Here is a 16,433-nt window from a genome sequence, read left to right on the forward strand (position 1 = left end):
TAGCAGTCACGTCCAGGCTTGACCCTAAACGAACATTTGGAACCTGTTGTGATGAAGATAAAGCCACTACCATGAATATAATCTACTCCTGCTCAAGATGACAAATCAAACTGTCTCTAATCAAAACTAACCAGGTAAAACATGAACACAGTTTTTAATTCTGCATAAAACTTTCACAAGTGTCGTTTCCTCAATAAGAACAAGCCGCTCTGTGAACTCGATGGCTTCTCTCRGCCGAGGCTCGACGCCAATTTGAGTTGTTTTAATAAATTAAATATTTCCTTCCCGCCTTTCCTGTGAAATCACTTTGAACAGCTGCAGCAAACCACTGGAGGCGCTGGAATTCCAGGAGAGTGCGACCCCCCCACAGAGCTGTAAACACAACGTACAAGTGTGTACATACACAGTTCAACACGCTGGGAGTTTCTCTGGGTCGGACCACACACAAAAAACACCAAACCTTTTTCTGATACACACACACATGCTGTACAAACACCATGAGTAAACATATTATGTGCTAACAAACACCTGAACTTATTAACTCGCTTTTTTATCTTCTTGCAATTACTTAAGAAAATAAACTTAAAACACACGTTTCCATATAAACAGATAGTTTCTTACCCCTCCCTCATTAACATGCTGCTGATATTTTGGGAACCAGATAAAGGTGATATTAATATTACATTTGGAGTCCTGTATAAATATTTGATTAAAAATTGCTTCTGGGCTTCGTGTATGTTTACCGCTCGCAGCGGGCCCAGAATTAACATCCAGCGTTTCCTCTTTAACCAGAAGAAATTCAGTATTTCCTTTGAAAATAAGGAAAATGTTGCTTTGGTTTCCTGAGCTAATAAGAAACTGGTTTAAATAGAAAAATCCCCCCCAAAAATATTTAAAACATGATAAAAAGTTTTTGCTTGAAGGTCTTAGAAATTCAGCTTAAGGAGGATGTTTTTAATTTGAGAAATAGAATACAATAATTTAATGCATAATAAATGATCTGTTACTGAAAACAAGCTGGAAAAAAAGTGATATAAACAGAATAAAATGCCATCTGTTTAAAAATAAATCAAATGTCTAAGATATTTCCACACCTAACAGAATCTGATTCAGATTTATTATTGCAACCGTKTGGTGAAAAGCCTAAGTTGATCTTGGCCGCATCTTTGTTTAACAAAGAGAAAMGCGAAATTCAATTTAATTAAAAGCTGACAATCTGTTTATTGGCTTTGAATTTATCTGATGAACTGATCTATATTAAACTGAAATAAGATATTTATCTATGTTTAACTAAAAACAGTGAYTATCCAGTGGTAAATGTTTTGCAGCTTTGCTTATCTAACATTTGACACTAGAAGAATTGTGTGTTATGGAGGTTTTTGTTTGTGTGTGTGCGTTTAATGAGGATAAAATAATGGTAGCCGTTCACACTTCTCTGCCTGTTCATGTGCTGTGGTGCAAAACAAAACAAAAAATGTGAACACTGTGTGCTTGGTTTGTGGAAGAGTGATTGCGATCGTTGTCACCCGTTTGCTGACAAATTCTTGCACCAGCTCAACGCTTGAGACCTCGACCGGATAACACACACACAAACACACACACACTCACAAAACAAARAGAAACAATGCAATCCCCTTTAAAGCTCCAGAAACCTTGATGTCAGACGTTTGCAGTGGATGAGGAGTTTTTCAGCTCAGGATCAAAACAAGAAGGAGGAAAAAAAAGTGGTCTTCTGTCATCTACCAGACGGTGAAATGAAACCTTTTTTTTCCACCCTTTTGTTTTCTCTCTCTGTATAGTTGAATCACAAAACACCAGAAACTCCGGCAATAAAAAGCAGACAAGCCGCCAGGGGAACTGTGGCTTCAGAAGTTAAAAAAGGAGGAAACATCAAAGGAGGAAGTGCTACTGCTGAGATTTAAGAACACTGTCGAGTACACAAAACGCTCCGACCACCAGATTTATGCAAAAACGGAAAAAAAGAAGTGGTTATTATGCGACGGATGACGACATTCGGATCAGAACATTTCAATAGATTTTATTATAAAGAGCATTTTTTTACACTGAAAATGACACGTTATGCAGAGTACAGATAGGCCGAACTGATAATCCAATGTTTTTATTTTTATTTCACATGATGTTGTGCAAAGCCATCGATACGGCAGCATTTCTCATCAACATAAMAAAGATAATTGATTTTTTTAGTCTATGTTAAGGGACTGATGGAAAACTTGTTGAAAAAGTTTATCTTAAAGTTGCTGGAAAATTGTGAGACGATATTTATTGTTTTGTATTGAGTTTTAAATGCATTTCACCAACATTTATTTATGTTTGAGATAAGGGCTGCCAAATATACTCACCGGCCACTTTATTAGGTACACCTGTCCAACTGCTCGTTAACACTTAATTTCTAATCAGCCAATCACATGGCGGCAACTCAGTGCATTTAGGCATGTAGACATGGTCAAGACAATCTCCTGCAGTTCAAACYGAGCATCAGTATGGGGAAGAAAGGTGATCTGAGTGCCTTTGAACGTGGCATGGTTGTTGGTGTCAGAAGGGCTGGTCTGAGTATTTCAGAAACTGCTGATCTACTGGGATTTTCACGCACAACCATCTCTAGGGTTTACAGAGAATGGTCCGAAAAAGAAAAAACATCCAGTGAGCGGCAGTCCTGTGGGCGGAAATGCCTTGTTGATGCCAGAGGTCAGAGGAGAATGGGCAGACTGGTTCGAGCTGATAGAAAGGCAACAGTGACTCAAATAACCACCCGTTACAACCGAGGTAGGCAGAAGAGCATCTCTGAACGCACAGTACGTCGATCTTTGAGGCAGATGGGCTTCAGCAGCAGAAGACCACACCGGGTGCCACTCCTTTCAGCTAAGAACAGGAAACTGAGGCTACAATTTGCACAAGCTCATCGAAATTGGACAAGAGAAGATTGGAAAAACGTTGCCTGGTCTGATGAGTCTCGATTTCTGCTGCGACATTCGGATGGTAGGGTCAGAATTTGGCRTCAACAACATGAAAGCATGGATCCATCCTGCCTTGTATCAACGGTTCAGGTTGGTGGTGGTGGTGTCATGGTGTGGGGAATCTTTTCTTGGCACTCTTTGGGCCCCTTGGTACCAAGTGAGCATCGTTGCAACGCCACAGCCTACYTGAGTATTGTTGCTGACCATGTCCATCCCTTTATGACCACAATGTACCCAACATCTGATGGCTACTTTCAGCAGGATRATGCGCCATGTCATAAAGCTGGAATCATCTCAGACTGGTTTCTTGAACATGACAATGAGTTCACTGTACTCAAATGGCCTCCACAGTCACCAGATCTCAATCCAATAGAGCATCTTTGGGATGTGGTGGAACGGGAGATTCGCATCATGGATGTGCAGCCGACAAATCTGCAGCAACTGTGTGATGCCATCATGTCAATATGGACCAAAATCTCTGAGGAATGCTTCCAGCACCTTGTTGAATCTATGCCACGAAGAACTGAGGCAGTTCTGAAGGCAAAAGGGGGTCCAACCCGTTACTAGCGTGGTGTACCTAATAAAGTGGCCGGTGAGTGTATATCGCAAATGTTTCGTCACCACAATATCAGTGTGTGCAATACTCATACCGCAAACTGCTGACTAATGGAGTTTTGAAGTTGTATTTTTCATGCTAATGCAATATTTATCCAGTAGGACAGCAAAGGCTCACACCAGACACAAATGATGTTGACAAAAATGCTAAAAGGTCACATAGAGTAGGAAGTACAGATGTCGTCATCACAATATTTACAAATGATGCCATTGCAAGACATTTCAATGTTTTGTAAGCCTACTTAAGATGTTTGGGATATTTTTATAATCAATATGGATGGATGGATGGATGGATGGATGGATGGATGGATGGATGGATGGATGGATGGATGGATGGATGGATGGATGGATGGATGGATGGATGGATGTGCAATCTGTTCCTAGGGACCATCTACTGACACACAAATACAACACAAACACGTGTGCTTTTTTCAGCCACTGTGATTGCCACGTGTGATAAAATGTAACACCATGGTAAGGAGGCAGCACATGGTCACACAAATACACACTAGACCGTCTCATTTCTGCAGCCCACGCAGGCTGTGCCCARCGTGGGCTGCAAYCCCTGAATTGAGACACAAYCATTAAGTTTCTAYRTCTAATAGTGATGTGCAGATCGATATTGAAATATCGAAACTACCGATACCAGAACTTTATCTTCTAGAATCGATACTAAAATCAAAATATCGATACTTTGATACTTTAGTTATTTCACATAATGTATATCCTTAACAGGAAAATAGCAGAAAATAACTAAACTATTCCAATCTTGTCTTAATCATATGTGGTTGGAGGGAACTAATGTTTCTTCTGCTTGAGTCAGTAGCACGTGTTCAGTCAGTCACTCAGTCTGTAGAAGTATGGCAAGCCATTTTAATATAAAATCTGCTTCGTCTCAGTGACTGTAATTACATTCTAGTCGAGGAGTTCCTAATCTTTTTCATGCCATGGACCCCCAAACAGCGTTAGCTCTGGCCAGGGACCTTCTTGCAAACACACAAACAGTGCAACAAAATATACAAAGTAACAACTTTCAGAATTTTTTTTTTCACTTTTAGTCAATAGTCAAAAATTATTATATTTCTTTAGACTAAATCAGATTTTAAAATTGTGCTAAACAAACATAGGGTTAGGGTTAGAAAGACTTTTAAATTAAATAAATTACTATGTCATGTATTATTTAGAAAGCGGTTATTTGAAAAGCACTACTTTTTAAGATTTACCAGACACATTATATGTGTTATCACAAAGTATCGTATGTATATCAGTATCGGATCAGTATCACCGAAACCAGACACATTTTACTTGGTATCAGTATCGAACATCACTAAAGTCTAAGATTGTAGGACTTCCTTGTTGTTGAATCGGGTCACCTGGATAGGGGATGTCATATCCCCTCCTTCGATGATGTCATCTCCAGGAGGTGTGACTCAGTTCTGAAGAAYACAGTTAAAAGCTGCTGTTTTGTGAAAGAACAGCGCCAACTGCCAGTGACACAAAGTCCGAAGTACTTGGCCCAGGTCTGAGGTTGTGGTAATCTCTGCATGTGTAAATAAATACTCAAATCTAACTCTGAATCAGTTTCCWGCTCATAATTTGAGCTTGTACTTTGAACACTTTGATTTCTTTCACAAGTTACCAACGTRTTTTACAGCTTATTTTTGTGTTCACAGCTCGCAAAACTGTATTCTTGRACGAGAGCAATGTTTCGTTCCCAACCTCCTCAGCTGATTAATCTGCTTTGGTCCGATTTGGACTCATCAGCTTTATCATCAACGTGGTTTTTAGAGCTTTCTGTCAGAGGAGGAATGCCATGCAGGAGTCAGAACACAGYTCTGGTGTTCTTAAGATGAGCTGAAGACGCCTGCGGCAAAATTCAGATGAGTTTGAGGCGAGCTGGAGAAGCTCATGACAACTCTGCTTTTTTTTAACGTGTGAAAGTCGTACCTCCGCCACTCGAACAACAAGACATTCAGAAGACTTCCTCATGATTACTCTTCAAAAACTAGCTGCAGCTCAATGACACGAAGAGATTAATCTTGCCTAATTATTGTTGYTCACTCTTTACTTTTTGACTGGCTACTTGGTTGTAGATTTAAATTGTTCCTCTGTTATGTTTACTGTTTAAAAATCACAGCATAAGAACAATAAAAAATGGAGGCCGTTTCCTAGAAGGCCCAACAGATGTTAAAAGTTCTCCGTGCAAAAGTTCACAGCTGTCCAAGTTCATAACCTAATTTGACGAGCGGGTTTTGTTTTCTGAGGCAGGCTTCAGTTTAATTTTATTAAACCACTGCTGCAATCAAAGCTCAAACACTAACGTGGCACAGAGAGAGAGAGAGAGACCAGCGGGATGTTTTATAATGGAGAGTGAAAAGAAAGAAACAAYGTTTCCTCTTCAAAGAGGCGGCGATGTGACAGAGAAAGTGAAGTGAAAGTCAAGGTGTCTCCTCCAAAGACGAGACAGACATGATGAGAATTAGACTCGGAGTTTATGACAGAGTGAAGGAGATGAGAGCGCAAGGACGGGCGGCATGACAACGGAGGGGAGTGATGTGGAACGGGAAGCGGAAGAAAGAGACAGGCGTGCGGCACTAACCTTGAGGCAAGACTGGGTGAGGCGGCAGACGGCGTTGCATCGTGGAGGAAAAAAAAGGAGATAAAAGACGGAGAGAAGGAGAGGAAAAAGGTGAGGATTTGAGCATAGGTTAGCCAGCTTGATCAATCTTCAAAGAACAGGAGAGATATGAGCGACAGAGGAGCTGAGAGAGAAGCATCATTAACTGGAGACAGACAGCTGACAGACAGACAGGTATCACTTCTTTAAAGGGATCCCTGATTAGTTGTAACATTAGACTATATTTGATAAACATATATTTTAACTGTAAAATAAAGACTGTAAAAATACTGTAGGATGTTTAGTTTTGTACATTTTTTTAAATATATTTTAACACGGACGGAGCCATTTTATTTACATGCAAAGCATTCTGGGTAAATGATGACATGGGTAGGTCATCGGTGCAAGGCTGTTAGCGAGCTAAATCCACCCTGAAGGTTAATCTTGGACAATATCTGATGATCGACTCTTTTAAATGAAACCAGAGAGCGTTGACAGAGAGGAGAAGGTAGAAATGACTCAGCCTGTAATTGAAAATATAGATGGAGGACAACAGAGCTGCTTCATGGAAGAAGAACCTCAGCCTGTTAGCTTTTGCGCATTAGCACCGACGCTATCACCTTATATGTATTAGCTCGGTGCTAGTGCGACAAACAAGCTAAACTGAGGTCCTCCATCCATATTTTCAGTTACAGACTGAGTCATTTCTACCTTCTCCTCTCTGTCAACTCTCTCTGGTTTCATTTAAAAGAGTCAATCATCAGATATTGTCCAAGATTAACCTTCAGGGTGGATATAGCTCGCTAGCATTCTCGCACCGAGGACCTATCCACATCATCATTTACCCAGAATGCTTTGCATGTAAATAAAATGGCCCCGTCCGTATAATTATAATTTTAAACTTTTAGTTTAAAAATTATAAAAACTAAACATCCTACAGTATTTTTACAGTCTTTATTTTACAGTTAAAATATACGTTTGTTAAATAAAGTCTAATGTTACAACTAATCAGGGATCCCTTTAATAATGAGACGCACATTAACAAACACTTTAAAGACCCAAACTCAACTAAAACATTAAGATGTTTCTTTAAAAAGCTTAACTTTGTTGATTATTTGTTTAAATTTCCACTCTAACAGCATGCATTGATGTGCAATCCTTAAAATACTAAAACTGGAAACAGTAAAACCAAAAAAAAAAAATCMCTTCCTGGACTCCAACTTTCCCACACAATTTCATATATTTTATCTGGCAGAGCTTAAATTCCAGCCTGCCAAGGACAAATTGACCATTACTGAACAATAAAACAATAAACTCGTTTAATTCTTTAATGCTTAGGTTTAAAATCCAGACCTCGCCTTTCATTTTCGCCTTTTTCAAATGGTTTGTCGATTCTTTTGTTATGTCATTCTCACCACTTTCCCTCTGCTTCTTCGCCCCTTATTTAATGTCTCTCTTGTCGCCTTTTTTTTTCTTCCTCTACCACCTTCCTTTCACTTCCCTCCCCGCTCTCCGTTTTCCACTCTTCCATCCAAATCCTTTATTTTGGCCATCAGGGCAGATTTTCAGCTCCATTTCCCCTCAGTGTGAAGTCACTTAAGTCTGCTCCAATTACCGTTCTGGTTCCTGAAATAAATAATCTGGTACCTATGCAGCTGGATTTACACACGAGGGGAAAGAGAAGCTTGTTTTTTTGCTCTCTTTCTTAAAAAAAAAACAATCTAAAGTTTTTTTTATTAGTAATGTTCCCGCTCCTCACTCGTAGCCCAGAGTTCAGCCTCAGCTGAGCCAAGCTAAGAACGGGCACACGTGTGCTCTGATGTGCTTGTTAGTAACCTGTCATACAGAGCCTCATAACTCAGAGGGGGTTTGGACAGGCTTCACAAAAAAAAAAACATTATTTGTTCATGTAATATTACAGGGTCTGCATTGAAGGACTAAAAAGCATCAATTAACTGAATTTGTCATTGCAATTTTGAGCAGGAAAGGAGTAACTCTGATCTTTTGAAGTGGGGTATTATGGAAAGTTAATAAACAATATCTTACCTGTTATAGATATTTTTTGAAAATAGAGTTTATTTAAGTGAAAGGCTAGTTCAAGAGGAACCAAAACCAAAATGGACTGCTGTGGTCCTAAAACAACATTCTGAAAAAGTTTCATAGCGATTCACGCAAATCAAAGTTTGAACCCATGCTACAGCTATCTGCTGCTGCCGCTTAGAGTTGTGTAAAAGAAAAAAAAAACGCATAACTTTTCTAAAACCTTTCCACTAAMCCCACTTCAAAGCACCCAAACTAATCACCAGTGGTGGGTACAGTTCCCCTAAAGCACTAATAGGGRAACTAATTTCTTCATTAGTGCTTTAGGGTTCTTGCATTTTTTTWAATCATTTCCATGAGTGAAAGGTTTATTTCAACAAATCACCTTCCTAAACTGTGAGGACACATGTAAGGCTGTGAAATGTTCATGATGAGGCTCAAGAAAGCAAAATAGCAATATGTTGACTGAAAAATGTTCATGGGTTGACTGGGTTATTTTAGTGCTTTAGAATTGGCTTTGGCTAAATTTTTGGTGTGTTAGTGCTTTAGAATTAGGGGACTTAAACATAAGTTAGTGCTTTAGGGCTAGTGGAACTATTTTTTAGATTAGTGCTGCCCACCACTGCTAATCACCAATATGTAAAGGTTGCTGTCCACCTTCAGACTTTACAGAGTGTGTGAAATTACTTTAATGCTACATTTGCCAAGACCTTGGGACTCTATTTGATCACTTCATGTTGTATTTTAAATTCCCTGTCCTTATATGCTACTTTTAAGTCTTTATTCTTTTTAGTTTCCCATCTGTTTCCTCCTTCTGCTGCATTTGATCAGCCAAAGCAACAGTGTCCATCTCGCATGTTTTAAATTGTTATTTGTTTCAGCTGATCTGAATGAACAGGCAGGAATCAGGTGTGTCGGGGCAGAGAAATAAACTAAAACATGCTGTTTATTGTTAATGTTGAAGTTTAAGCCACACTATAAAATGATGACTGTATCAAAAAGTATGGATAAAAAGAAGTACATGTAAAGATAATTAAAGTTTTTTAATTCTGCACGACCTCTGCAAACCTATAACTTCACATTACTGATTGCATTAAAAAAAGTTAACTTTCTAAAGAACAGAAAAGGGTTGGAGCAGACTGATTTAATTTAGTCTTTGATTAGGCCAATTGTCAATTGTTTTAGGAGTAATGTATTTTTTTCATCAGAGTCCTAATCTGTCTTTAATGAAGCTACTGAAACGTTAAAAGTATTAAAAGCTGTTAATTTAAATCAGTGAGCTGCAGCCCTCTTTTATTCTCTGCAAGTCTGGTGTCCTTCAGTTAAGAGACACCTGATTTAGTTTGATGATGAAGGATTTCTACTTTTATWAGATGTTGAAGCTTGCTCTCAAACTAAAAAATAAGATAGGAGATTTTACTTTTGTCACTGATGAAAACACAGGCAAGAAGTAGGTTTCTTACTATCACCAAATCCTAAATATAACAGTCAAACTGCCAAACACATCGACATACAGAGAAAGAAATKAATTTAATGTGTTAAAATTGTTTGTGATGAAGAAATCTGGATTGAAAATTAAGATATATTTTAAAAAAAACTATGCAAACAAGCAGAATGAACTAAACAAAGCACAATAAAGAAGGAAATTTGTGTTTGATTATTTCTTTGTAACAATGCTTTTTGGCTATAAATCTTATATTATTGGAAAGCCTGTTTCACCATAAATGGTGCCAAATTTGTTCAGAAAAAGCATTTATGTGTTGCTTATTCTGCTTGACACCAGTTCTGAGCTTCTGGTACACCAGCTCGACTCCGTCGGCTGAAAAATGAGCAGCATGAGGAGGAGGTGCCAGATTGTTGTGGCTGTGTATGGTTCTTCCACATGCTACTGAGGCTCCAGTTTTATGAACAGATAAATGGTTAAATTGCCAATATGTCTTGTTTTTTTGTTTAGTGCTGTAACTTTAAATACAAACCCCACCTGGTCACAACCCACAAACTCAACTGTGGCACTATTTAAGGCAAGGATGGGCAGTCCTGGTCCTAGACGGTCGCTATCCTGCAAGTTTCACTTGTTTCTCTGCTTCAACACACCTGATCTGAATGAATGGGTGATTATTAAGCTTCTGCAGAACTTGAAGAGGTAATTCAGTCACTGAATCAGGTGTGTTTGAAGAGGAAACAAGTAAAGCATGCAGGATAGAGGCTTGGTGGACCAGGAATGCCCATTCCTGATTTAAGGTTTTTTTACCTCTGCCAACGGCGAGGTAATGTTTTCTTTCGGTCGTTCGGTCGGTCGGTCTGTCTGTCGACAACATTACTCAAAAACTTGTGGGCGGATTGTCATGACATTTTTATCACATGTGGGTACTGGGCCAAGGAACACACCTTTAAATTTTGGTGATGTTCCAGATCACGATGCGGTTACAGGAATTTTTTTCTTTTAACACTCTGAGATCAGCAAAGCTGTGATGCTTTCATAGGGCTTCTGTAAAGAAAGTGAGCTGGATTGGACAGCACGGACTTCAAACTTTATAAAAGTAATGTTAAAACCAGATTTAATGTTGAATAATTTTTGCCATAATATGCGCATTTACAGAACGTTTTGTGACCAGGAAGTGTGTGACTGCACCATGAAACCTACTTTTCCCATTTCCTCAAACACACCACATTTCCAAAACAACTAATCAAAACAGATTCTCACTACTAGGCTTGTAAACAGAGAGCTGCCGGGCCTCAAAGTTTGGAGACGGGGGGAGCCAGGAAGCACTTTATAAAGAGAGTCAAACCATTACAAACTCATACAAGGGGATAAAACTTATTTGGTAAATGTGTTTCCATCTCTGCTTTTGCACATTAACTCTTACAGGATGGGGGAAATTGGTCTTGGCGGACGTGTGCACTCTCCGAGTGCTTCTAGTTTTAAAAATGTATTGCCAATAACTGTTGTTACAAAGAAATAATGAACTCAAACTCAGATTCTCTTACTTTTTTGTACTAAATTTATTTCAGACATCAAATCCTAAAATGCATGCAGCCAGATGAAAGATTGAAAAGACCTGTCTAGTCTTTTAGGACAAACTTTATCCTCTTTGAAATTCAAATTTTTTCATTAGAACTAAAAAAAGGAAGCAAAAAAATCAACATAACGACCCATGAAAGGACACATTCACCCAGGAATTTTGATTTTCTGTAGAGATCTTTTCAAAAACTGAAACCTGAACAAACACAAACAGGTGAATGAACAGAGTTTTGTGGTCATGCGGGCAGACAAAGGCTACAAACAGATTCAGACAGAGAGAAATCACAGAAAAGACAGATAATTAGTTAGAAACAGAGTTCTCTGGAAGACATTAAGGGTGTAAGAAAGACTGATCTGACAAGGCACAGACAGGTAGGAAGGGCGTTAAAAAAACAATTTGTTATTGTTAAATGAAGGGAAATTAATGAACAATCCAGACTCCTAACGTAAAAGAAAAAGTGCGTTAAACTTCGCATGTCAAGCATCTCCAGCTGAAAATAAAGCAAAAGTAAAGCGAGAAAACAGAACCCTCAGAATGAAAGAGTTGCATCATTGACAGGAACCGAGGGGCTGAACGACTGCAGCTGCACCAAGCTGTGCCTCATTTTACAAACTCTTTAGGAGCTGCTTGGCTCGTCGCGCCGCAGCACCAGACGACTGAAAGGCTCTCCGCTCACATTTAGCGCACGTTAGAGCAAAACTGAATCCAATTTTCTTTGGACCTGCGAGAGCGGACTGACTGGATCTGGTGCAACATAAGCTTGGAGTGAAGCGAGCCAATGCTACAACTCTTTGACGGTGACCATTAGTGAGCAAACCGAGTTCTGTCCCATGTGGAAAAGGCTGGAAAACAAGCGGAAAGCATGACAAAATGTGTGTAAGATGATGTCAGACAGTAATTATAATGGATCATCACGACTTGTAATTTGGCCAGAACTTTAAGGAATTCAAAACTGACCAACGCTCGTTTCGTTCCAACGACTTTTCCACAGGGAGATTGTAATAACAGTGCTCTCAAATCCTTCCCTTTCGACAAGCAAAGTGAGTTTTGTCGTGCAGGTGGTCAGACAACGCGCTGACCGGCAAGAGGGAGGGGCCACTCACGTGCCCAGGTAGTCCCACACCAGCCCCCCCATTTGCTGCTGAGAGGCAGCGGGGGGAGGGGCTTGATTTTGTGATTGCGGAGAACGCCGAAGATGGAAGGCTGAGGGAATTCTGGGGTGTGATGAACACACACACACACAAGCGTAAGCACACTCGTACAAATCCAGTTTGACGCGGGTTGAGATGAGGAAAAATGTGAAGCAGGAAAAAGAAGGGAGAGAGGTGAGAGACAACAAGTTAGTTTCAGCAGGAAGAGACATAAACAACAGGGAAAGCCCACTTCCACGTAGCAAAAGGCTGATTTATGAAATATATATTTCTCACCTCTCCAGCTCGTGGATCTTTTTCTCCTTGTCATTCTTTTCGTTCTCCATCTCCCTGAGGATCTCCAGAAGCCGCTCCACCTCGGACTGGGCCTTCCCGGCATCCTCCTTGTACTGGCTCACTTCCTGCTCCAGGCAGGCGATGCGTTCGGACAGTTCAGCGTTGGCCTGCGACTCCGCCGCTGCGCTCTGAGCCTGGAAGAAAAGATTTGTTTGAAAAATAAACGCTAGCGCTAGCTTTCAAACCGAGGTGACTAACCGGTTTCATAATGTGAGCTGGGAACGGGTTGGATACATTTGGTAAAAGTCACACAGAGGTCACATGTACAATATAACGTGTAGTTTTACAGAAACTAAATACGACTTCGATCTTAGAAATATTAAACAGAAAAAGACAAAAATGGTATTTAATGTAAAAAAAATGAAATAATGTCTTACAGATCAGTTTCAGCTACAACCACACTAAATTGTAGGTCAATATCCATGAAACTAAAGTTTTGCCCTGTTCTGTATTTTTTACGGTAGATTGGCTGTTACCACTTGTGTTTTGGGTTAACTCCAAAAAAGAAAAGTAGCGAATCATCCCACCTACTGTCCACATAAACTAATAAAAAATGCAGCTAATATAGTATCAACTATCACAAACACAAAACCATTCCTATATTCAAGAAGGAAATTTAAGTAGATCTTGTCTGCTCGAACAGAAAATGAGTTCAAGAGAAAAAATGGGACAAAACAAAAAAAAATAAAGCAGGTTATAACCAGCTTAGAGGTTAGAACATCTGTGTGTGTTTCCCAGAAATAAATGTTGCTCTTGGGACAGACTGACGTTATGAATGTGTGTGAGTGTGTGTGTGTGCGTGTGCCTCAGTCCCACAACATGTAAACCCTATTAGTTTTGGATGTGGACAGCAAATTTAACAGGTCTTTATGTGGAGAGGGAATGTTTGGGTGTCTGACGATATAAGAAGATCTGGGAGGAGGAGGAGGAGGAGGAGGAGGAAGACAAATAAGACACAATGGCACAAATCTAGTTTTCCCTTCACTGTGGGGTAACAGGAGGAGACAAAATAAAGTGATGAGAGAAACGCCACAGCTGCCTTCATACATATTCCTCTTTCTTAGTGTTTGTCACGTAGTCTCACACACACACACACACACACACACACACACACACACACACACACACACACACACACACACTTAAACAAACAATGATCCATCTGTATCTCATGGAAACAAGTTACAATATTATATGATACAATATGATGTAAGATAGCTGACATGTTATATATGATATGTGATTGACTCGTCAGCGGGGCCAGATGACCCATGGGTCCAGGTCGAGCTCAGCCTGAATATGTACCTGTCTTCCTGCGGACCCACCTGCAGGGTCGTTCACATGATTCAGGTAAATGACACTATGGCAGTAGGTCCGGTGTGCTGACCCTGGCTCTTTGGACGTATGAGTAGTGCTGGGCGGTATACCGGTTCGTACCGAATACCATTTGTTATTTTTGTTATGATATGAATTTTATGAATACCGCTTTAAATACCCTGAACACGTTCGGAATGTTTCGTCGTGGCCGCCAGTAAACCGTTTCCCGGGGGACACTTTTCCCTCGCAGCACCGCTAAGCGCATTAGCAAGCTAATGTTGGAGTAACTGGCGGCGGGTGGCGATTCCGCTGCTTATATTTTTGGACATAAAAAAACATCCCGTTTTCGCCATCGCTGAATGTAGTAAACACCTCTTCGGTGACGTGCACGGTTAGATTTAACACGTGACGTTAATAATAATAATAATAATATAATTAATATATAATATTAATAATAATTAATATGGAGACATTTTTGCATGGAGACTTTATAGTGCTTCTATTGTGAAAAGCCCGGAGGAAGTAGTTTGTAGTAGAGTTGAGATGACTGGTGTGAAAGGTGAGTTGTCCAGTTAATCTTTATTAAATAACATAAAACAATAGATCCGATAATAATAATCTTTTCTCAACCCTCCTCCTTCACGACCGGACCAAAATGCGTGGCTACTGTCTACAACCAGGCGGAGAAGAAAAGACACACAGAGGAGGGAAACAGCGACACAGACACAGGTACAGTAAAAGAAAACAAGTCAATAAGCAACATTTGTACATTTTATTATCAGCTGGCTTGTGATGAAAAGAAAAATACCGTAATATACCGTGACATAAAATTTGGGTCCTACAAAAAACATCTGCTCACACGGAGCGTCTCTCGCAGCCGAAAAGTTGAGAACACAATCAGCCGAACTATTTAAAATACAAAAACTTAAAGAAAACTGCAATCAAAGCGTCTCTGGTTGGAATTCTGCAAGAAAGTTTAGAGCAAAAACAACAATGGGACAGTGAGAAAACCATTGATGTTTGAGCTGGAAAAGGCCTCAGAGGAACAGACCCAGCTTTCAGACACCATTACTTGAACAGCAGCTGGAGAAGCAGAAACAGAAAAAGTTTAGCTTTTTTAAGTTCTAATTGAAACTTTTTATAAACTACAAAACGTTTGTTTGTATATACAGGATTTTTATATTTATACTTTTGTAATGTTTCTTTCAGTCTTTTAACTCTTTTTATGTATACTGTATATATTTTACACAAACAAACAAACAAAAACTCTTCAAAAAAACACAATGGCTCAATTTCTAGAGCTGATGCCTCTCAGTAAGAAGCTCGCCGTATCAAATCCCGGCTCGGTGATCTTTCTGGGTAGAGTTTGCATGTTCTCTCTGTGCGTGTGTGGGTTCTCTCCGGGCACTCTGGCTTCGCCCACAGACCAAAAACATGACTGTTAGGTTAATTGAAAGGACAAAGTGGGTGGATGGATGGTCTTTAAAAAAACTATTTATACTTATAGAGTTGTCATACTTATCCCAAGCTCGGATAAAGCAGCTCCACACAACATGAAGCAAACAAACGAGAATACGGCTCGAGGACCCAGAAAAAAAAAAGTTAAATGTGATTGAATCAGATTTTTGTGTTTCTGTGACTTGATAAATACATTTCAACTAACCTTCTTGAGTTGGTTGTCCAGTTTGTTACACTCCTCTTTCTTCTGCTCCAGGCTGATCTCTAAACTTTTCAGCCTGTTCTCCTTCTTCAGAGTTGAGGATGCCAGGGAGGAAGCTTTCTCTTTCAGGTCCAAAACTGAAGTCTAAAAAAAAAGAAAGAAAAATATTTCATTTCATTTCATTAAAAAATGTTTTCTTTTCATTAAAAAATAACTATACACAATAAAAAACAAAGAAAATACACAAATCAAAAATCTAAATAAAATGAAAGGTAGCAGAAGAAGAATAAATCTTATAATGTCCGCCCCTTTTCTCCCCAATATACTGTATGTTCAAACGAAACACAGTTTACAAAACAATACAAATAAAAACTAAAAACATCAACTCAAACAACAACTCATAGCTTCTCATTTCACTTTCCTATTTACCTTCAGAAAATTAGCTTTTATCTGTTTCTTAAATATATACATAGATCTGGCGTTTTTAAGATCATCTTCCAGACCGTTCCACAATCCTATGCCCTGGATTAAATTATACCCTGGATTAAAGTACTTCTTTCTCTCACAAGTACGAAAAAATGGCTTCACAAACATTTCTATCCCCTTAAGGTAATAAAAAAAATGTCTCTCTTAACAAAATTTACCTGAATGTTGGAAGGTAATATGTTTCTGTGAGCCTTGTACATAAACAGTAAAATA

The 16,433-nt window shown here is 39.3% G+C and overlaps 1 protein-coding gene across 10 annotated transcripts in view; it reads right to left on the minus strand.

Moving 5' to 3' along the window:
- LOC106521789 (ELKS/Rab6-interacting/CAST family member 1) overlaps positions 1 to 16,433 on the minus strand; it is a gene marked incomplete in the record, with an annotated part of 136,158 nt that overhangs the window by 69,950 nt on the left and 49,775 nt on the right. For 5 of the 10 annotated variants that reach the window (XR_001310712.1, XR_001310710.1, XM_014014514.1 and 2 more), the window contains 3 exon segments: positions 6,190 to 6,201; positions 12,698 to 12,891; positions 15,738 to 15,878. Coding sequence is in view for 7 of the 10 variants with exons in the window: in XM_014014514.1 (XP_013869968.1) it covers positions 6,190 to 6,201; positions 12,698 to 12,891; positions 15,738 to 15,878 (347 nt within the window). 10 annotated transcript variants of the gene reach the window in all.

This window comes from Austrofundulus limnaeus, unplaced genomic scaffold, assembly GCF_001266775.1.
Source record: "Austrofundulus limnaeus strain Quisiro unplaced genomic scaffold, Austrofundulus_limnaeus-1.0 Scaffold115, whole genome shotgun sequence".
NCBI lineage: Eukaryota > Metazoa > Chordata > Actinopteri > Cyprinodontiformes > Rivulidae > Austrofundulus > Austrofundulus limnaeus.